Source organism: Polypterus senegalus, chromosome 3 (assembly GCF_016835505.1).
Source record: "Polypterus senegalus isolate Bchr_013 chromosome 3, ASM1683550v1, whole genome shotgun sequence".
In the NCBI taxonomy this organism is placed as follows: Eukaryota; Metazoa; Chordata; class Cladistia; order Polypteriformes; family Polypteridae; genus Polypterus; species Polypterus senegalus.
The window spans coordinates 126,624,920-126,649,257 of record NC_053156.1 but is presented as its reverse complement, the minus strand read 5'-3'; the positions used below and the strand labels follow the sequence as shown (position 1 = coordinate 126,649,257).

At 37.0% G+C, this 24,338-nt stretch overlaps 1 protein-coding gene across 1 annotated transcript in view; it reads right to left on the bottom strand.

Moving 5' to 3' along the window:
- armc2 (armadillo repeat containing 2) overlaps positions 1–24,338 on the bottom strand; it is a 190,101-nt gene that overhangs the window by 12,237 nt on the left and 153,526 nt on the right. Inside the window, exons 15-18 of the mRNA XM_039747898.1 lie at positions 17,265–17,583; positions 9,446–9,568; positions 7,587–7,700; positions 2,697–2,829 (exon numbers count right to left, since the gene is read on the bottom strand). Coding sequence (XP_039603832.1) covers positions 2,697–2,829; positions 7,587–7,700; positions 9,446–9,568; positions 17,265–17,583 — 689 coding nt within the window. The remainder of the gene's footprint in view (positions 1–2,696; positions 2,830–7,586; positions 7,701–9,445; positions 9,569–17,264; positions 17,584–24,338) is intronic.

Below are 24,338 nucleotides of genomic sequence, written 5' to 3'. Positions count from 1 at the left end.
ATGAACACCCCTATGCTTGAACATGGTGTTCGTTATGGATAATCTGTGACGAGCACAGAAGTCCAATAACAAAACACCGCTCGGGTTCAGATCGGGGCTGGGGCATTCCTCCCAATCACGCCCTTCCAGGTCTCACTGTCATTGCCCATTCGAGCATTGAAGTCTCCCAGCAGTACAAGGGAGTCCCCAGAAGGTATGCCCTCTAGCACCCCCTCCAGGGACTCAAACTGCCATTTGGTGCATACGCACAAACAACAATTAGGACATGTCCCCCCACCTGAAGGCGGAGGGAGGCTACCCTCTCGTCCATCGGGGTAAACCCCAATGAACAGGCTCCAAGTCAGGGGGCAATCCGTTAAGTAGTTCTCTTGTGAATAGCGCACAGACATATAAATAGACAGATGTTTTATATATATATATATATATATATATATATATATATATATATAGAGAGAGAGATATATAGATATAGATGATATCTTGATTAGAGCTGCTGATTAACTGTGCATACTGCATCTCTGTTTGCTACTCATTTGTACAAAAATACAAGTAATGTACATTCATTATATATTGTTACTAACCCTCCTCTTTTCAATTTTTTTTCTTTGTATTCTGTTGTGACTCTTGGTGCCACGGCATTACTACCCATGGAAAAGTCATCTGAGATACTGAGGGTCTAGGATCATTGGATGGGAAGATTCTGTCATCAGACTAGATGGCCGAGCACATATTGTTTAATGCCCAGGAGACAGTGGGTGGCCAGCTGGCCTAGGTATCTAAGACTGTGGCTGAGTTTGACTTTGACTTTCTCTGTTATAGGTGTCTTTGGACCCCTGCCAAAGATTATTTTCGAAAAGGGATACTGCTGACTGGTTTTTATTTCCTTCTCCTCTGTTCTCCATTTTGTCAAGTGGCCATAGTCCATAGTTCAACAATGAATTAATAGACACATACTGTTCGGTTCCATTCATGTTAAACTGTTTCAAACTGTTTTGTTTTCCTGCCTGTTTAAACAAATCTGTCTTTATGTGTACTAACCAATAATTTGCAAAATTTATATTTCTTCTTTACCTGAAAATGTCCTCCGTATCTGCACTCATGGAAGAGAGCTTTACAAAAATGAAATGAATCATATTGAACTTAATTCTGGTTGGCTTATTTTTAGTGAAAAGTGATGCCTGCAGTAAGTGAAGCAGGAGAATAACATGGAGCTGCTGCAGCAAAAACTTTGTTTTTGTTTTGCTAAAATCTGTCTTTATCTTGGGCCCTGCCAGATGAGGGAGGTACTGTAAAAAAGGATCCAAATCTTTTCAGACTTAGGTTGCAAAGTAATTTCTTTGACGTGGATGTTGATTAGGCACAACTGCATAGGACAATACTGAACTGTCCTGATTTGGGATGGTATAATGCTTTTTTCTCGTGGGCAGTGAATCTACAGTGAAGTTTATGGTTACAATTGTCTGAATATACAGTATCTACATCAAAAACTGATATACAGTATATGCTGTATTACATGGTATCAGATTGTGCAGTGCCCTGCTGTGTGGGCTGGCGCCCTACCCGATGTTTGTTCCTGCCTTGCGCCCTGTGTTGGCTGGAATTGGCTCCAGCAGATCCCCGTGACCCTGTGTTAGGCTATAGCGGGCTGGACAATGACTGACTGACTGACATCGTACAGCAGGTTTGATTTTTTTCTAAGACATGTCATTAAGTGTAATCCTGAACCCTGTATTTCACAATTCATTTCTTAAAATTTGTTAACCCTATGATCCTAAAGAAAATAACAATTAATAAATGTAGGTGATTCCTGAGTCAATTGAAGTCATTGTACTTTAGTGGTCAGTTAGTGGATTTTTGGTATTATAAACTGTCCTTGGCTCCAAAAAAGGAATTTTGTGGCTAAGTGAGGTGTAAAGCATCATAGGCAATACTTGAGTCTGCACCTGGAAGATGAACTTCTGTCAAGGAAGAAAAAAATGGCTAAAGAAATGCCTTACCTTTTGATGTCTTTGGATTTGACTGTTTAATTTGGATTGGCAAATCCCACTATTGTTAATTTCTATATTATAAGCAAATGAAGGAATACAAATAAGGCTTCATTTTAACTACAAATTATTGAATTCTTGTCTACTTCAATAAATTCTTGGATATCTTAAAATATATTAAAGTTACCACTATAGCTGAAAGTTCCCTTTTTCAAATCTAATATGCCTTTCCAAAATCCCCAAAATTGTCACTTAAATATTTATCTTAGTATGTTTGTTACATGTAAATGTGACCCCAACAATATAAAGAACTAAATACTTGTGGAATGTGTATGAACTCTTGATTGTCACATTTATATTCCAGAGCCTGCATACACATTTTTAATCTGATGGTACATCTTAACAGACTCCCTGAGATGTTTTGCTCAAGACAAGTGAATGGAATATAAAAAATAAAGACAAGTTACCTTTCATTTGAAGCCAGCTGTCTACATAAAATAAGAACTCAGCATTTACTATAACCAGTACAGATATGCAAAATGTATATCTCAAACATTTTCTGAGACATTAGCAATATTTTAAATTGTGGCAAAATAAAATAGCACATATTCACAGAACCTTAATTCATAAATAAAGAATGCACTGAACTTACAATTAAAAAGTATAGTTTCAAATTAGGCCAAATGAAAGAAAAGTTTTAATCTTACTTACTTTTTAACTCCTCCCTCTTCATTTAGTATTGTTCGTTTATCATTATCCACAGTGAGATTTATAAGGACCCCACAAGCAGAAAAACAAACATCCTGATTCTTTGAGTCAAGTAGTGCAATCATGAACTTATACACTGAAAAACATTAATTAGACACATGATAATTAGACGGGTACTGGGACATATTAAACAGAACAGTTTGGACTAAAGGTTCTGAAAAGAAGGGTTGTGGTCCACTGGGGGATCTCAGTAAACTTTGAAGGGCAGCCACAAAATTAAGAAAAATAAATTCTCAAATCAGTAAAAATCAAGCTATATCAGAGTTGTTAAACTTGTTTTTTTAAATTGGACTACTTCATCATTATTCAAAATACTCTAGTAATCTTGGCCAGGATGAAGCTTGTTGGCAATGAGACACTTAAATCTGGTAAGGGAGACATACTGCACCATAGAGAACTGCCTATAATGTAAATGAGGGAAATATGCAAAAGACTGACAATGAGAGGAAAAATTGGGAGTCACTATGATCAGGTGAAATAAAAACAAAGAACTGAGCTGAAGTGGGAGACTTTTCTTTTGGAAGAGTTCACAGGTGTGGTGTTGAGTATGTCAGCCAGATTAAAATGGCGTACAAACCAGGTGATTTTTGTCTGAAGAAGAAAGAACGGTAAGGTCATCATTGCACTGGGTGATGGTGCAAAAACCATGGCGAGTTTAAAAGGGATGGTGGAGGTGTGACCTGGGGCTGGACACCAGGCAAATGACAATGAGTAGAGGAGCAACTTACAAATCTGACAGAAAGTTCTGAATGGTGCATCATTCTGGGCCAGAACAGTGAAGGTGTTATAGTTAGCTGTGAATAGTCCAGTTCCTTTTATTATTACCTTATACTCTGTACTCTGCAAATGTTACATAAGCTACTTTCAACTTCTTCCTTTTTCTGTGGTGCCTATTTGCTAAAGTATCTACTGGGTTGCTACAATATATGACATACAGCATACAATGACTATTAGTTTTCTCAAAGACACCCTTTAACATTTCATATATTGTATACTACAGCTATAGCAATAACCTTGAGTTACAAAGGGAATGGGCTGCTTGCAATGGTGCAAATAATTTAAAACATGATACTTAAGCCAAGTGGAGAATGAGCAGCTTTTGTTGTTATCAAAAATATCTGCAGTAACAAATTTTGTAATTTGAACACTGCAGTCTTATTTATCGCTAAAAGCTGCCTATTCATTTTATATTATGATTAAGATATTTCTGAACTAGTAAAATAATTTTTAATTAATAAAAAAGACACAGTCTGTTTCCAAAATGGCTTCTAAATTGTATCATATTCTTTAAAATGTAAGCAATGTAATAACACTAGCAGTAGTTGCTTTCGATAATAAATGAAGGTTCAAAATCAAACCTTTTTATCACAACAGCAGCAATGTACAGGAGGGGAAATATCATGTAGATAGATAGATAGATAGATAGAAGGGAGACTCAAACATATTCGTGTGGTTCACTGAGGTTCCATGTAGCAATAAATGTTGAAAACCACAGGTCTAGAACATAAAAATTATTATACTAAGGTATTGTTCATAGACTACATCTCAGTATTTAACACAATTGTACTTGAAAATTTGATAACTGACCTCATAAATTTAGGACTTAGTGCCACTTCTTCTGCAAACACATTTTGGACTTACTAACAAAAACATCTGCTCACGTGTGGACTGGCAGCATCACATCTTCCATGCTTTTCTTAAATTTATGGACATATTCAAGATTTATTTAAATATTTCAACACAGAAATCACATTTAATTATTTTTGAGAAAAAAACCAGAAAATGAGAAGTTTGTCCACATTACAAACTACAAAAAGCAACAAAAAAATAAGTCCTCTAGACCATACACATAAAGTGCCTTGCAAAAGTACTCATCCCCCTCGGTGCTTGTCCTGTTTTTACATATTACATACTGGAATTAAAATGATTTTTAGGAGGATGAGCACCATCTGATTTACACAAAATATATCAAGAGTGTGCCTAGGCATTCACCACTCCAAAATCAATACTTTGCAGAGCCACCTTTTGCTAAAATTATAGCTGCAGGTCTCATGGGGAAGCTAGCTTAGCATATCTAGCCACTGGGATTTTCATCCATTGCACAATGCAAACAAAGTGTGTTGTGTTGGTATACAGCAATTTTCAAGTCAAGTCATGCCACAGATTTTCAATTGGATTGAGGTCTTTGACTAAACATGGGGTCCTCAATCCCAGTCCTGGAGAGCCGCAGTGGCTGCAGGTTTTTGTTCTGACCTGGTTGCTTAATTAGAAAGCAATTCTTGCCAATAAAGCACTAACAAGCTATGGAATTAAATTAACTCTGCTATGTCAGGTCATTCTCATACCCTAGATTTTCTTTCCCTTTCTATCATGCAAATGATTTGAAGGCTAAAATGGACGAGTAATTCTCAGTCCTTCACTTTTTTCTCTTCATTTTTCTTCCAAGTATTTAATTAAACCCAATAGTGCAGATAATTACACACAGGTGTAAATGTAAATAAGCTAAATGGAGAAATGCTGCTCTCTCTTGTCATTTGCATGTTATTGATAATAAGGAGCAATTAAAATAGCTGTTTAAGACAAAATTAAGCAATAAGGGCTGAAAATCACTAAAGTGAAGCAGAAGTGTTACTTTAGCAATAAGTGCTTTTTATTAAGCAACTGGGTTGGAGCAAAAACCTGCAGCCACTGCGGCTCTCCAGGACCGTGATTGAGGACCCCTGGACTAGACCATTCCAAGACATTTAAATGTTTCCCTTTAAACCACTCCAGTGTAGCTTTAGCAGTACAGTATATCTATGGTTATTGCCCTGCTGGAAGGTGAACCTTCAACTCAGCCTTAAATCTCTGGCAGACTGAAACAGGTTTTCCTCAAGAAATTGCACAGTATTCAGTGCTATCTATCTCTCCTTCAATTCTACCCAGTTTTCGTGTACCTGCCAATAAAAAACATTCCCACAGCATGTTGCTGCAACCATGATGCTTCATTGTGGGAATGGTGCTCTCGGAGTGATGGGAAGCGTTAGGTTTGCGTCATACATGGTGTTTCCCATGATGACCAAAAAGTTCAACTTTGGTCTCATCTGATCACAGAACCTTCTGCCATGTGTTTGCGGAGACAACCACATGTGTTTGTGGAAATTCCAAAAGTGTTTTCTTATTTTTTTTTCTTTAGGCAATGACTTTTTTCTGACCACTCTTCCATAAAGCAATGCTATGTGAAGTGTGCGGCTTAAGGTGGTCCTCTGGGTTATCATTGGTGTCTTTGTTGCATCTCAAATTAATGCCATCCTTGCCTGTTCTGTGACTTTTGGTGGGTAGCGAGTGGCCTTCTCTTGTCAGGTTTGTAGTGGTGCCATATCCTTTCCATTTTGCAATAATGGATTTAATGGTGCTCTGTGAGGTATTCAAAGTATGGGATATTTTTATAACCCAACCCTGATCTATACTTCTTCACAACATTGTCTCTGCCCTGTTTGGAATATTCCTTGGTTTTCATGTTGCTTGTTTAGTGGTTTTGCAGAATCAGGGACCTTTCAGAACAGGTCTATTTATACAGACATCATGTGACAGATCATGTAACACTTTGATTGCACAGAGGTGGACGCTAGTCAACTAATTATGTGACTTCTGAAGTTAGTTGGTTGGACAAGATCTTATTTACTGATTTCACAGCAAAAGGAACGAATGCATACGCACTCACAACTTTTTAGTTTTTACTTTTTTATATACATAAAGGGTATTTTATTTTCATTCCACTTCAACAAATTGGACTATATTGTTAAGTCCATCATATAAAATCCAAATGAAAATCAATTTTAATACCAAATTGTAATGTGACAAAACAGGACAAACACTGCAGAGGATCAATAATTTCACAAGGTGTCATAGTTTTTATTATTAATAAGGCGAAGTGCAAAATAAGAAAACCTCTATCTTCTTATTTTGTGTTTTACAACTTTAAAACAACTTTCTTGATTGTAATAGTTGTTTATTAGTTTCTTGAGAGAAAGACAAGGGTTTCAGGCTAAGGCATATCCTTTGGCATGTTACAATATTCCCACCCACATAGAAGACTCTCTCAGAAGGGGCACTGGTTGAAGGAATACAGAGATTTTTTCTATGCAAAAATTGACAAAATCACAAATGATTTCACTTTGACCAAAATTTGGTTTAAATTATGCTATGGAGAGGGTATACTGCTCTGCATTTATTTCTTGGAGTGACTATCACATATGAATTGAAGTAGACAGATTTTTTTCATCTGCTCTCACTAATTGCTATAGGTGCACAGTAGAGTCTACCCTTATTGACTGCATCACACCTTGGCACAGCACCAGCTCAACTAAAGATAGCTCGTCTAAGCAACTGAGTGAAGATCTGAAAATTAAACTAACTGATTGATGCATACAAAGTAGGGGAAAAAATATCAAAAGAATGTTGCACATTATTGCAAACAAATACTGGTAAATGCATTTTTTGAGTCTTTTGTTGGTATTATATTATTTTTACTGTTATAATATGCAAGTAAGAATTTCATTGTACTATGTACAGTCTTCAAGTTGACCTTGAATATAACCTATACCTACAGATAATTCTGGACCAGCAAGACTAATGACAAATCAATTTTATTATGCTATATATAATGTCAATAAACTAAACTGAACTGAATTATTTTTTTATCAGATAAGTCAGTATCAAAGTGTCAATATTAATATGTCTAATCTTAAATTGTGCACTGTAAATTTACAATTGCCATATAACACAAGTTCACAACATATTGTACAGTATAAATTGTTACAATGGCAATATAAAAGCTAAAGTAAAACCTACCTTTTTTTTCTACTATGAAGTCACGGATTTCTTTGTATTGAGAAAGATTGCCAAACACTCTAGCAGCTTCTAATATACCTTCCATGTTGTTCTTCATCAGCAAATGAAGCAGTACTGCAAGATTGGAAAAGAATACTGTTTTACCTAAATACATTATCTCTGAATTCTGCTAGGGCTTTATGATCTTCAGTTGAGTTAACTTTAAAAAAAAAAAAAGACTGATGACTACCTCAATCCACCATGGTTGACTTAAAAATGTGAACTTGATTACTCAAAGCTCTCAAAGAGGTTTTAATTGTAACCAATTTCCTAATTAGGAGCCAATCTTTGCATTAAATGAAATGTGTCATTTAATTATACGATTACCTCTGTTTTCTGTCTACAGGGTGAAAAAATTATAATAAATTATGTTTTAATCTATATAATTAAAATGTTCTCCATCTGGATTTTGAATTTTGTGGCTTCATTTGATGTCACTTATCCATTTTGTACACTCAGTTCAACGCACACAGCTCATTTTATCTGTTTGTTCACCAATCATGCATTGCTGTTGGTCCAATAGAAAATATGGCAATATGACATTTCAGAAATTCCATCAGAGAAAAGGGTTGTAATTGGCAGACTACCTAGTAAGATGCAGTTCATCTTAATGTAATTTTGCATGTAGAGTAATGCTAAACCAACATAAAATTCAGGCTACACAATGATTCAAAAATCACATTTTCCCTTTCTGGAAAAAGATCTCACTCGATTACCAGAAGAAGGACAGCCTACAATGTGGTGATGTGACTTTTTGAGCCTCTCATAGACAACAGGAGAAATATTACAGCAAACAATATCTTCATATCACTTTTCATTGCAAAATAGCTACCTGCTAAAAAGATAATTCTGCTCCCACCCACCATTTTGTAAACAAACAAAAAGACAGAAATGCCACAAACATGTGAAAGTCAACATGAGAGATGATCATAGTGATGGCCAACAATAAAATGCAGAGGCACTGACAGGAGGAAAGTGCATAGAAACAAAATGTTACCAGTGTTTGCATGGGAACTGCTCACTCCAAAAAACAGAGAGGATTGCTGATGTTTATATTTTTATAACCAGTTAATCAGGCTGCCAGCTGTTTAAATATCTATTTTGTGAAATATTTAAGCATGACTGCATTTTTTAAAAACTATTTATACAGAAAAATACTCTCTCCCATCCCTTTTGATGTAGTGGTTACACAATAGGTGACCCAATTAAATAACTGTCAGCAACAGACAAACCACTTTTTAGAAGCAAAGTATTTAACATGAGGATGGAGAATGAAGTGACTGAAATAAAACAGCACCTATCAATCAGCGGAAGAAACAAAAAACACAAAATTAAACTTTACCTTAGACCTCAAACCAAAAAACGATGTATATATAAAACAAGAAAAAATATAGTACAATACATTTCATAACTTAGAGTGCATTTTATTTTTCTGTTGTGCATAGTCATTGTGTTCTCTTCAGTTGGCCATACATTGACCTTCTATTGAATACAGAATCATCCATAGTGCATACTTGATTTTTAGAGCATTGGAAATCATCACTAGATTTACATCACATTTCTGACAGTGATTACACATACAGTGAAACTGTTCAAGGCCAACATTAAAGCTTAACATCATACATTTTGGGTAAAATTAACTATTGTTATGAATAATGGTAATGGCAATATTTGTTATTAAATATTAGTGGCAATATATAGTTACACAAAAAACACCAATGCTTAAGCACATTGCAACTTCTATTACACACATTCATAAAGGGTGTTCTAAACAAAGTTTTTTTAGAATAATTAATCTAGTATGATATTGAAGAACTTACACTCTGCAATATGAAGATGATTTTTTCTGATTTGAGAGTCACATTCTCCATAATATGACAAGTTGTTGATAGTTGCTGCAGCATTAATCACTAGTTCCTCACATTCATCAATTGATTTGTATTCTGTATCAAGATAATTAAAATATACAGTGGTAGGAAATCAAAAAATATTTATCAAAAAAATTATACAACCATACTGCATTAGTCTCAGGTATTATTATTAAACTGATAAAAACTGTCCATACCAATGTCAATTAGAAAGAAAAAGCAAAAAACTGTCAAATGTTAAGTTATCAGACTATGTTAAATTGTCAACATCACTTTGCTTAGTTTTCAGTGTACTAAAAAATAGACTGTTTTTAACACTAGAATTTGCTGGAAATATCATATGAGCCATTTAGGAATGAGAGACATTTTTATACATGGTCTCCCTCTTTTCAGGGTCTCAACAATATTTGGACAAACTAACATAATCATAAATATAATGATCATTTTCAATATCTGGTTGAAATTTCTTTACAGTCAATGGCTGCCTGAAGTCTGAAACCTATGGCAATCTCCAAATACTGGGTTTCAACCCTAGTGATGCTTTGCCAGGCCTTTACTGCAGCTGCTGTCAGTTGCTTCTTGTTTGTTGAACTTTCTGCCATCAGTTTTGTCTCCAGCAAGTGAAATGCATGTCCAATTGGGTTGAGGTCAGTTGATTGGCCTTTTGCGGTATGTTTTGTCTCAATGTTTATCTGTACTGTGAAGAATTGTCTTATCAGTTTTGCAGCATTTGGCTGAATCTCAGCAGTTAGTATAGCCCCATACACAAGTCAAGTCAACACTTCAGTCACATAATTATTGCTTTATTTCAAGTCCATTATAGTGGCATACAGAGCCAAAATTATGAAAATTTTGTCACTGTCCAAATACTTCATGGATCTGACAGTATATATTAGATTATATTACCTATTTGGAGAAAGATCACACTCAATTTCAAGGGAAAGAAAATGTGACTGGTCATGTGACTCATTAGCCTGTCACAGGGAGGTTAGGAGCATGTGGTGATAGCGTGTTGCTGCACCCACAATACGACAAACAATGTTAGAAAAGTCACTGCTGACAATATTTTCACAACATTATGTAGCTTTGTACAAATTGTAAACAAAATGAGGCAGGGCCTGTCAACCCACTGTTTAAGAACACAAAAGATGGTCAAGGAGACAGACACTACTAAGGTGAAGTGTCAGTGAGAGAACTAACATACAGCAAAACATTAGTGAATACAGTGTACCAATTTTTGATGCACAAGCCACCCAGACAGCAAAAATGATAGCAGACTAGTGATGTGGGCAGTATTATACACGGTTCTTCATGATACGTAATCTGTGAAATATGTAAGTAATGCTGTAACCTTATAAAGTACTAGCAAAATACCCGCGGTTCGCAGCGGCGAAGTACTGCCTTAAAATTTTTATTAAGAAGAAAATAAACCTTTTTAAACTGAGGGAAAATATACCAATAATTATTTGTTAAGGATCTCTTTGTATACCACATTGTGAGTTCGGCCCTCTGGTTGTAATATGACCAAGCTGTGCGCTGAGCTTACTCTTGAGCATGCAACGTACAGTTGGCCACGTGAACAGTAATCTTGTTTCAAATCTCACAGCTTGGATTGCTGCTGTCATAATTGGTTTGAGTTTCATGGTTTGTTTTAATTACGACAGTATTTGTAGGATTTGTGTTGAAGAGACATTCGGCATCTGTCAAGCGTTGTAAGTATACAACCGGTTTCATCGATAACTTCACATCCAGCTTTTGAGAGTTTAAACATTCATAAACATCAAAGTGTCCACTACTGAAATCGTCACCTGTCAATCTAAGATGGTTAAGAGGCATTGGCAGTTGTTGAAAGGTGTAAAATATTTGCCCATTTCGGTACACTTGAAAGCGACAACCGAACAATTCAGCGGCAGCCATCAACTCACATGCAGATGCATAGGTGAAGGACTTAAGCATTTCACTCTTATAGTGCTCCTGTGTAGTATAATTATCTCCTGTACCGTCATCAGTCCACACCTTGAACCTGTCCCAGTCATTCAATACATAAGACACAATGTTCCTCCGGATATCAAGAGTGAGCCTGATATGGCCGTGCAATATGTAACAAAGAGAATGGAAAAGGCAGGTGCCATCTCTGGGCATGGAAACCACTCGGTAAGTGACAGTTCTTTGATCGATGGTGATCACCTCGATAGACAAGTTAATGGGGGTACGGTTGGAATGATAAAGGAAATGGGTACCTGAACAATGTAAAGTAAGTCTAAATTACCTAAACAATAACTATAATCGTAATAAATGAACAATAAAACAGCTGAGAAGCCATGGATTAAATAAAAAGGCTGTAGTTATCAGCAGGGAGGCGTGAATCCTGTGGTGAAGCAAGGAAGGGAATGTAGAGACTGGAGCGATGGACGGCCTTATATAGGCAGGCAGCCAACAACGTGGGAGTCGTTGGGATAGGGAACCCAACGCCGCCTCACACGGTGACCGAACTGCAAGCTATGGACGTATATATGTACGTAAGCAGGATTCAGTTAGCGTTGGGAACCCGCGTACCAAATTTCTTGAAGATGGGCCCATAAGTAACAAAGACCGTTGAAAAGTTCAATATGGCGGCCGACAGTGGCATCATACCACCGAAATAAGTACCAAATTTCAGCCTTCTACCTACACGGGAAGTTGGAGAATTAGTGATGTTGGAAACTTCAATATGGCGGCTGACAGTGGCGTCATACCACCAAAATACTGTAAGTACGTACATTGGTTTCGTTAGCACAGGGAAGCCGCCTACCAAATTTCGTAAAGATGGGGCCATGAGTAAGAAAGTTCAACATGGCGGATGTTGTTGACGGTTATGACTGTTACGAGGTGAATTTCTAAATGAAACCTGCTTCACTTTTGTAAGTAAACTGTAAGGAATGAGCCTGCCAAATTTCAGCCTTCTACCTACATGGGAACTTGGAGAATTAGTGACATTGGAAACTTCAATACGGCGGCTGACAGTGGAATCATACCACTGAAATAAGTATGTACATCGGTTTTGGGTAGCGCGGGAAGCCACCTACCAAATTTCGTGAAGATGGGGCCATAAATAAGAAAGTTCAACATGGCGGACGTTGTTGACAGTTATGACTGCTACGACTTGAATTTCTAAATGAAACCTGCTTAACTTTTGTAAGTAAACTGTAAGGAATGAGCCTGCCAAATTTCAGCCTTCTACCTACACGGGAACTTGGAGAATTAGTGACATTGGAAACTTCAATATGGCAGGTGACAGTGGCATCATACCACCGAAATACTGTAAGTACGTACATTGGTTTCGGTTAGCACAGGGAAGCCTACCAAATTTCAGTAAAGATGGGGCCATGAATAAGAAAGTTCAACATGGGCGTTGGACGTTGTTAACGGTTTTAACTGTTACGAGTTGAATTTCTAAATGAAACCTGCTTAACTTTTGTAAGTAAACTGTAAGGAATGAGCCTGCCAAATTTCAGCCTTCTACCTACATGGGAACTTGGAGAATTAGTGACATTGGAAACTTCAATATGGCGGCTGACAGTGGAATCATACCACTGAAATAAGTACGCTATATAACCTAACATTCATCGGTTTTGGGTAGCGACTCCTAAATCCTTCTCATAAGAAGCGACCTACCAAATTTCGTGAAGATGGGGCCATAAATAAGAAAGTTCAACATGGCGAACGTTGTCAACCGTTATCACCGTTACGCGTAGAATTTCAAAATGAAACCTGCTTAACTTTTGTAAGTAAGCTGTAAGGAATGAGCCTGCCAAATTTCAGCCTTCTACCTACACGGGAACTTGGAGAATTAGCTCTTCACTGCACTGTTTGTATTCCCCGTATTAATGAACCAATACGCTGTCGCCCACTTAACTGTTCTGCCTCTGGACGCTAAGGACTGTTTAATCTAAAATAAACAAATAAATAAAACTTTACTACCTTATTTGCTCCTACTGCTCCTTGTGCCTGATCGGTGTCTTAACGCAGGCCGCTTACCTGCGCACTACTGAGTTTCCACCTTTTACTGCTTTGAAGTCAGCCGCGGCCTTTTTTCTTTTCCTTTAAACTAAGGAATCGCTGTTACGACGCGGTTATTTATTTACAAATGCCGATATCAGTTACTGCTGCTTTCTACCCTGCCGCCTCGATGCTAATTCAAATACAGCTTTTCCAAGCGCACTTCCAAACACCCAGCTACTTTTGCTCTTGTGCGGGAAAAAAGCAAAAACCCTTCTAAAGGGAGTTCCTTAGAGGCAACCAAAACCCAAGTTTTTAAGAGCAAAATGTATTTTTTTAATGTAAATCTCACACCACAGAACAAACCAACACTCTCAACAGACTCTAGCGTTTGCAAAGCACACGTCAGCACAAACACGTGTGAGCACCCTCCTCTCCTCTTTTGTAAGTAAGCTGTAAGGAATGAGCCTGCCAAATTTGCCTTCTACCTACGGGAACTTGGAGAATTAGTGACGTTGGAAAGTTCAATATGGCGGCTGACAGTGGCATCATACCACCGAAATACTGTAAGTACGTACATTGGTTTCGGTTAGCACAGGGAAGCCGCCTACCAAATTTCGTAAAGATGGGGCCATGAGTAAGAAAGTTCAACATGGCGGATGTTGTTGACGGTTATGACTGTTACGAGGTGAATTTCTAAATGAAACCTGCTTAACTTTTGTAAGTAAACTGTAAGGAATGAGCCTGCCAAATTTCAGCCTTCTACCTACATGGGAACTTGGAGAATTAGTGACATTGGAAACTTCAATACGGCTGACAGTGGAATCATACCACTGAAATAAGTATGTACATCGGTTTTGGGTAGCGCGGGAAGCCACCTACCAAATTTCGTGAAGATGGGGCCATAAATAAGAAAGTTCAACATGGCGGACGTTGTTGACGGTTATGACTGCTACGACTTGAATTTCTAAATGAAACCTGCTTAACTTTTGTAAGTAAACTGTAAGGAATGAGCCTGCCAAATTTCAGCCTTCTACCTACACGGGAACTTGGAGAATTAGTGACATTGGAAACTTCAATATGGCAGGTGACAGTGGCATCATACCACCGAAATACTGTAAGTACGTACATTGGTTTCGGTTAGCACAGGGAAGCCGCCTACCAAATTTCGTAAAGATGGGGCCATGAATAAGAAAGTTCAACATGGCGGACGTTGTTAACGGTTTTAACTGTTACGAGTTGAATTTCTAAATGAAACCTGCTTAACTTTTGTAAGTAAACTGTAAGGAATGAGCCTGCCAAATTTCAGCCTTCTACCTACATGGGAACTTGGAGAATTAGTGACATTGGAAACTTCAATATGGCGGCTGACAGTGGAATCATACCACTGAAATAAGTACGTACATCGGTTTTGGGTAGCGCGGGAAGCAACCTACCAAATTTCGTGAAGATGGGGCCATAAATAAGAAAGTTCAACATGGCGAACGTTGTCAACCGTTATCACCGTTACGCGTAGAATTTCGAAATGAAACCTGCTTAACTTTTGTAAGTAAGCTGTAAGGAATGAGCCTGCCAAATTTCAGCCTTCTACCTACACGGGAACTTGGAGAATTAGTGACGTTGGAAAGTTCAATATGGCGGCTGACAGTGGAATCATACTACTGAAATAAGTACGTACATCGGTTTTGGGTAGCGCAGGGAAGCCGCCTACCAAATTTCGTGAAGATGGGGCCATAAATAAGAAAGTTCAACATGGCGAACATTGTTAACCGTTATCACCGTTACGCGTAGAATTTCGAAATTAAACCTGCTTAACTTTTGTAAGTAAGCTGTAAGGAATGAGCCTGCCAAATTTCAGCCTTCTACCTACACGGGAAGTTGGAGAATTAGTGACGTTGGAAAGTTCAATATGGAGGCTGACAGTGGCGTCATACCACCGAAAATATGTACATACATTGGTTTTGGTTAGCGCAGGGAAGCCACCTACCAAATTTTGTGAAGATGGGGTCAGCCTTCTACCTACACTGGAAGATAGAAAATTAGTGACATTGGAAAGTTCAATATGGCAGCCGACAGTGGCGTCATACCATCGAAATAAGTACATACATCGGTTTCGTTTAGCGCAGGGAAGCCGCCTACCAACTTTCGCGAAGATGGGGCCATAAATAAGAAAGTTCAACATGGCGGACGTTGTCGACTGTTATCGACCGTTATGACCGATACATGTACAATTTCGAAATGAAACCTGCCTAACTTTTGGAAGTAAGCTGTAAGGAATAAGCCTGCCAAATTTCAGCCTTCTACCTACACGGGAAGTTGGAGAATTAGTGATGAGTGAGTGAGTGAGTGAGTGAGTGAGTGAGTGAGTGAGTGAGTGAGTGAGGACTTTGCCTTTTATTAGTATAGATTTACTGTACATAAAATATATCATTTCGACTTAATATATTTGATGCTGATAGCTGATTAAAAAGTCATTTTCCTTTTCACATTTAAATACTGAAATGGTTTTATGCCAAGTCAGAGAGTAACTCTGGAAAGTCGCTTATGTCACAGCACCCCTTTAGTTATTCTTGCTCCGGAATAAAGCAGTGCAAAACTGGAAAATGCTAACACAATAAAACTAAAAAGAGAGTAAAGTGGTGCCACAACAATGTGTATCTACTTCATTATTATTAATAGTAGTATTTTATATACAAGGGCGGCATGGTGGTGCACTGCATAGTGCTGCTGCCTCGCAGTAAGGAGCTCAGGGTTTGGTCCCAGAAGACTCCCACAACCCTTTCTGTTACCAGCTGGGTTTGAACAATGACTTATCAATGGCTGTTTTATTGGCACAGCTTAGCTGTTACACTAATTTTTATATGATGTTAAGTGACATAAATTATTTTTGTATTGCTTATATATTTTTGGCTTACTTGTCATCTGTGAGTTTCTGCAATCTTTCTGCAAGCTTCAAAGATATTCCCGTTTAATTATGCAAGGCTAACTTGGAAATAACTGATGCCATGAATGTCAAATTTCTGAATGTCAAGAAATTTTTTATTTTTACATTCACTCTTGCTGTATTTGGTTATCTGTAGCTATTTGGGACAGGACAGTAGGGATGAGATATTAGGATGCCGAGATGAGGGGCAACTTGGCGTAACCTTGACAGTTATAGTGTTGAAAAAATGCATGGTGGTTCTAGTGTTAAAGCAAACTATCAATATTATACTTTTACCAAAATATTTTGTTTTCATTATTATATATAAAGATTATCATATATTAGAATTCATTTTGAGCTGATTTGTAATACATTTATTAACACATTTTGATTTTGTACAATTTTCAATAACTTAATACAGACACCTGTACAAGGTGTCTCATTTTTTACATTTACCTTTATAAGATAAACCAAATTAAATATTATGACATATAATAAAATAGGCTTAATAAAGTTATTAAATAACCTACAAAACCAAGTAAATCTAAATTGAAAATGACTAAAACCAATGTAGTGCTTTAGAAAGAGTCATTCAGTTTGTTGAGTATCAAATGATGACAATAAACAGAGAGAACTTGATCGTAGCTGAATAAAAGGCATGTCACATCCACATCTCCATTTTAGTTACGTAAACTGATATCACAAGTTAGAAATCATAAAACATCTTTTTAATACTGTATAATTTCATTTCATGCTTAAACGTAAAAAAGGATTACATTATTTATTGTTAGGGAATAAGTCAAAAGAAGGACTCCAAAACCTACAGAAAATCATAAATAAATTTAATTGAAAAACTGGTTTAAAACATACCTAGGATGTGAATCAGCAGCTCCACACATGTTGAGTTAACAGCAAGAGTTCTTCCCACTGTTGGGTGAATAGACAAGTTTGCTAAAACTCTAATTAATTTTATGAGCACATCTTCAATTTCTGAGGGGTGTTTTTGGCCACAGAATGGTTTTTCACCAGTGGCACCAGGGACCTGGGAATTTAAATCCATTTTATAGTAAGTGCAGAAAAGTTCAAGAAGTGTGTCAATGCTAGCTTCTTGTTTAAAAAACTGCTCCCGAGCATCATTGTTTTTAGAGGTCAAGTTCCCAAGAGTAAAAACTATGCGAACCACAAGATCCTACAACAAAAGAAAAAGAAAATTACCTTTATTGTGGATTTTTTTAAATCATCACATTAATTCACATGTACCAATTAAGTCAAAAAGTTCAGCGCTATTAAATATCCATTTTCAAATACACTTAATCCGGCTCAGAGTTGCTGGAGTTGGAGAATAAAGCCAGTCTCACAAAATTACTTTTTTAGTCAAAGCCTTCAATTGCATAATCTTAGCAAGTTGAGGGCAGTCATGGCACACTACCATGATTAACAGCCATTCAGCTGAGTATCACCAATGACTAATAGCACTCAGCAACTTGCCCCAACAAAATCAAATAGGTTTTCTTTTGTTTTAAGGCAAAAGGGCTAGCTTAGCATGTGCAAGAGTTGTCAACTAGGGAGCAGTTAGCTGGAAGTAAAATGTTTACAAGGGGCTGCTAAAAATGAGAATGAGTGTTTTGAACCATCCAAAGAGAAGGCTTGTCTCTTCAATTTATTAACTGTCTCTCCAATTTGTCAGGCTACAGCAGAATGGAAAAGGATAAAACGGGCCAGAACTGTGGTTGAACTTATCATGCCTGCAAAACATTTATACAGCTGCTGGTGCTGTCAAGCAGCAAATTGAGTTGCTGTAAAAATTCTGTGAGTTGTGAGGCCGTCTTGTAATCTGTCATTCTCTGTACTTCTTAGTTGTGTAATTTGACATCCTCAAGGCAACAAAATGTAGCAACAGCAGTCGCTAAGTTTGACTTACTCTATATTTAAAAATCACATAAACTATTGCTGGCTTAGCATGATGAGATGTGATGCAAGACAGGAGCTAACCCTGGATGGGGCACAAGTTCATTCCAAGTACTGTACTTTAAAATATAATGTTCCAAAATTCAAAAATAAATAATGTATCCATCTATAGTGTATTCATTATAAGTATCAGACATTAACTTTCTTTTTTATTAAAAAGACATTATTGAACTCTGAATGGGACTTTAGTGCACAGCATATACAAGATGATCATCCAAATACAGCAAAACACAGGAATATCAAAACTAAGAAAAGCCTATAAAAGTATAAATTAGCTGGTAATGCATAGCAAATCACTGACCATAACAGCTGATAAACAACACAGCACAGACAGCTAGAAGATAAAATAAACAGAGACAGCTAATGTAAAACCCACTAGAGAAACTTTATGTTTCTGACAAAGACTTGCGAACAGAACGGAAAAGGGAACTTGAAAAAATACAAAAATCTGCATAAGCATTACCAGACATGAGAGCCTGAGGAACACTTTATGGGATTGTGTGGGACTATTACAAGAAAGGAATTGGGTGTGACACTGCTGCTAACATTTGCTCCATCTATTTCCTTAGATTGGTGGAAGAGTAAGCCACAGAACCATTAACATCTCCTCCCTTAAAGACAAAGTCCCGTCTTAACCAGGGATCCCAACATATATCTCAAAAGACAACCAGAAGACACAGCTCAATGACAGACCAGCTTTGTAGCGACTCGGCACTCTTTGTTTGCTACAAAGCAACATGGCAATTGCAATCTACGTTTCTGCACTTGTGTGCTTTTGTCCTTTAGACACTCATATTAAATGGGGAATCCTGTGGGACCCCCAACCCTTATATATTTGTTTTATGTTTTCATTTACAGCATACATGAAAAGTTGCAAAACGAGACAACAGTAAAAAGCCAGACTAGGGTGAACATAGAAGTGTAAAAGTCAATAATGGTGATCTGAACTTATCCTCACACTGGAAGTTTGCGTTTTTCACATTTTATTATGTGGCAATATGAAATGTAACATACTTATTTGAGATTGCTTGTTATTCATTAACATAAACAGTATAATAACAAAATTGACAATATGCTTCTCTATGCAATTACAATATTTCACATGTGCTTTGGCTAAATACAGTTGTTTTAAAATGAAAACAAAATTGAGCATATGCTTATCTATGCAAATCACAATGTTTCACATGTGTTTTGGCCTAATAGAGTTGTTTTTTGGCAGTCCACCATTTGATAAGTACACTAGAGGTTCAAAAATATACTTGAAAGAGGGGGTGCTGCTAAAAAAAATTACATTTGTGATATCATTACATGTATTTGTTAATTGGGAACACATTTTCAGAAAATACACATTATCTGCATTATTATGCAACACCACACATATATGAAACACATGCATATAACCAGAAAAAGATCAAAATTTAACATTGTTGTTACACATACACTTATGAGAGAGAACGAATTCAGTAAAATCCTGATAGCTCAAAGTAATTTTGGAAACTGCTATTAAAGTGTCTGAGTTAATTTTACTGAGTAATGTCCTGCCTTTCTCTGTAACATTTATGCATACAGTAGCTTTGCATTTTATTAGGTTAAATGTAACAAAGATACTTATATAGTGATCTGTGAAGTGGTATGGCAAAATAAATCTCAATATGCAAATATTGCAACCAGAAAATAAAATACAAATCTTTCCAGAGCACCGGGCACTACATAAGCATTAATTGCCACCAACTGCTCTTGCAGTTCTAGATGCTATTCTGAGAATAATAATAATACATTTTATTTATTTAGCACCTTTCCCATGCTCAAGGCACTTAAAAAGGCAGGTTTGAAAGTATTTGCTCTGCCCTCATATGTATTCATGCCGGGCAAGCAACCTACTTAGCAATTCCAAATACACTATACAGAATATCATGCTTTTCTTTTTTTTTCTCTCTAGAATAGTGAAATCATGAAGGTGAACAAAGTGACTTGCGTCAATGTGAATAGATTATTCCAGTCTCTATCAGAAAGTCGGTCACCTCTGAGCCCACTGAATGGTAAGCCTGAATAATTTTAGTTGCAGAAAATATCTCAGGTCTAGTAACTAGTCTTTTAAACAGTCTTGGTCATAGATTGTTGTATCGGGTAAATTATATTTGTTCTTTATTAAAATTAATTACTGATGTTAGCTGTTTCACTAACATGTAAATTACAAGACATTTAATTACCTGAAAACACTTTTCACTTTTGAAAATTTGGTTTCAGTTTGGAAAATGTTCAATTGACTAACTTAATTTGAGATTTACTTATTTTTCTTTGACAGGAAGCACAAAAAATTCCTATTCTCTATTTAAAAACAATTCAGCAATGTCATCAAAGACCTGTTACCAGTCAAAAGGGAATAAAATAATTTGTGTACATCATTTTCCCAATAAATAAAGAAACCAGTGCCTGTACCCCACTATAGGACATTCAAAAGTTCTGAATATCTGACCTTGCCACTCCTTTGAGTCCCAGTCCTTATCTTTTAAGTGACAGGAATGTGAAGTGCCCTCATCCCATCTCTAGTTATGCCTTTCTATTCTACCAGGTTCACCAGTTTCAGGTTCTTAAATGGTATATCCCAGGGCAATCCACCAAATTTCTTTTCTTGTTTAGAAAAAGCCAAGCTTCAGTCCAAATCAGTTATGGGCTTAGGTGAATAACCGATTATTTAATAAAAGAACAAGAAACTAATTAAATTGCCCCACAAATAACTGAATTCTAGAAAACAATTTCCAATATAAAAAACACATTTTCAAAAGTAAAAAGGAAAACAAGCAAATTACAACACTACTGTTTGTGAGATTTATCCTATGTTACTGATTTGTCTTGCACATCTATTGTGTTTTTGTTTTTTGTGCCTAATTTTACAGTTACCATTTTGTTGCAAGCCACTGGTGAAGTTACTTGACTTTATTTACTGTATTATAACCATTTTCAGTCTCCGTTATATAAAATGTGTTACTATTTCTTTTGCTATTACAAATTGTACGCTCAGCAGCTACACAATATTATGTAACAGTATTTTTCAAGTTGAACTTATTTCTTCACAATCAGTGGTGTGAAAAACTATTTGCCCCCTTCCTGATTTCTTATTCTTTTGCATGTTTGTCACACAAAATGTTTCTGATCATCAAACACATTTAACCATTAGTCAAATATAACACAAGTAAACACAAAATGCAGTTTTTAAATTATGGTTTTTATTATTTAGGGAGAAAAAAAATCCAAACCTACATGGCCCTGTGTGAAAAAGTAATTGCCCCCTTGTTAAAAAATAACCTAATTGTGGTGTATCACACCTGAGTTCAATTTTCGTAGCCACCCCCAGGCCAGATTACTGCCACACCTGTTTCAATCAAGAAATCACTTAAATAGGACCTGCCTGACACAGAGAAGTAGACCAAAAGCACCTCAAAAGCTAGACATCATGCCAAGATCCAAAAAATTCAGGAACAATGAGAACAGAAGTAATCGAGATCTATCAGTCTGGTAAAGATTATAAAGCCATTTCTAAAGCTTTGGGACTACAGCGAACCACAGTGAGAGCCATTATCCACAAATGGCAAAAACATGGAACAGTGGTGAATCTTCCCAGGAGTGGCCGGCCAACCAAAATTACCCCAAGAGCGCAGAGACAACTCATCCGAGAGGTCACAAAAGACCCCAGGACAACGTCTAAAGAACTGCAGGCCTCACTTGCCTCAATTAAGGTCAGTGTTCACGACTCCACCATAAGAAAGAGACTGGGCAAAAACGGCCTGCATGGCAGATTTCCAAGATGCAAACCACTGTTAAGCAAAAGAACATTAGGGCTCGTCTCAATTTTGCTAAGAAACATCTCAATGATTGCCAAGACTTTTGGGAAAATACCTTGTGGACTGATGAGACAAAAGTTGAACTTTTTGGAAGGCAAATGTCCCGTTACATCTGGCGTAAAAGAAACACAGCATTTCAGAAAAAGAACATAATACCAACAGTAAAATATGGTGGTGGTAGTGTGATGGTCTGAGGTTGTTTTGCTGCTTCAGGACCTGGAAGGCTTGCTGTGATAAATGGAACCATGAATTGTACTGTCTACCAAAAAATCCTGAAGGAGAATGTCCGGCCATTTGTTCGTCAACTCAAGCTGAAGCGATCTTGGGTGCTGCAACAGGACAATGACCCAAAACACACCAGCAAATCCACCTCTGAATGGCTGAAGAAAAACAAAATGAAGACTTTGGAGTGGCCTAGTCAAAGTCCTGACCTGAATCCAATTGAGATGCTATGGCATGACCTTAAAAAGGCGGTTCATGCTAGAAAATCCTCAAATAAAGCTGAATTACAACAATTCTGCAAAGATGAGTGGGCCAAAATTCCTCCAGAGCGCTGTAAAAGACTCATTGCAAGTTATCAAAGCGCTTGATTGCAGTTATTGCTGCTAAGGGTGGCCCAACCAGTTATTAGGTTCAGGGGGCAATTACTTTTTCACACAGGGCCATGTAGGTTTGGATTTTTTTTTCTCCCTAAATAATAAAAACCATCATTTAAAAACTGCATTTTGTGTTTACTTGTGTTATATTTGACTAATGGTTAAATGTGTTTGATGATCAAAAACATTTTGTGTGACAAACATGCAAAAGAATAAGAAATCAGGAAGGGGGCAAATAGTTTTTCACACCACTGTACATTAGTTTACCTCATGAAATTTAGTTCTAAGGTGAAGCATACTTTATAAATTGGAAAAAAAAATAGCTTACTCTTGTGCTCTATAATCGAGCTAATGGGGCTGGTGTCCAATGTGAAGAAATGCCTTAAAAGTTACTGAATACATCCAAATTTCAAGCCAAAAATATTGCTGAGCATTGCACCATATCTTGAGATTACACTGACATTGCAAACAGTGTATCCATGTCATTTTAAGAAGAAAAAAGTAAAACATAAACCATTATTGTGAGACTCAATCATTTTAAAAGAAGACTGGGTGTGTGCTTTACTTCACCACTCATCTTGCTCCACCACAGCACTATTCAGCCCAAGGGGCACAGATCTACCTCAGAAAGACATTGCCAAGCACTGTTATTGCCATTGAATGTTGATGCATAAATAAGAATTGCCGTCTCAGTTTTTCAGATGACTAGGCTTTAACAACTGACAAAAAGTTACATGTTCGCTTGTATTTTTTCACTATACAGAAGCTTATTACGTTATTTTGTAATGATTCTGCCTGCTGCCTTTGGATTGATATTTTGAGTGCCTGCCTTGTTGAGAGAGAATACTGAAAAAGCACGTAGCATGCAATCAACTAAGAAGAACTCAACACATTATAAAATTGCATCTTTTCAACCATCATCCTGACATGCTTTTCTAGGGTAGGATTTTATTTGCAAGACAGCTGGAGCCTAATCCAGTAAGCATCAGATGCAAGGCAGGAACAAACCCTGGACAGGTTGACAGTCCATCGCAGAGTGAACATGAACACACACACACACACAAGCAAACACATACACACTAGGACCACTTTAAGAATGCCAATCCACTTAACCTGTGTTTAGACTGTGGGGAGGAAACTGGAGCACATAGGGAAAATATGCAACCTCCACAAAGGGAACACCTGGAATACGAACCAGCGTCTCCTTCACTGTGAGACAGCAGTGGTACCACTGCAACACTTAGTCATTCAATAGGAATAATAATTTAATATTATAATTGCTGTCCTCAATATCTGTCATCCATTAGTATATTTGCATATTTATTTCCACGATAACAATAATAATAATAATCTATCCATCGATCTTCCTAACCCATTTATCCAGAGCAGAGTTGTGGGGTTGCTGGAATCTTTCCCACCACTCATAGGGTGCAAGGAAGGAACAACACCTGGATAATAATAACGCTCTAATGTTCTAATAATAACAACAACATCATCTTCATCATGATTGTTGTCCTCAGTATGTACTATCCATTAAT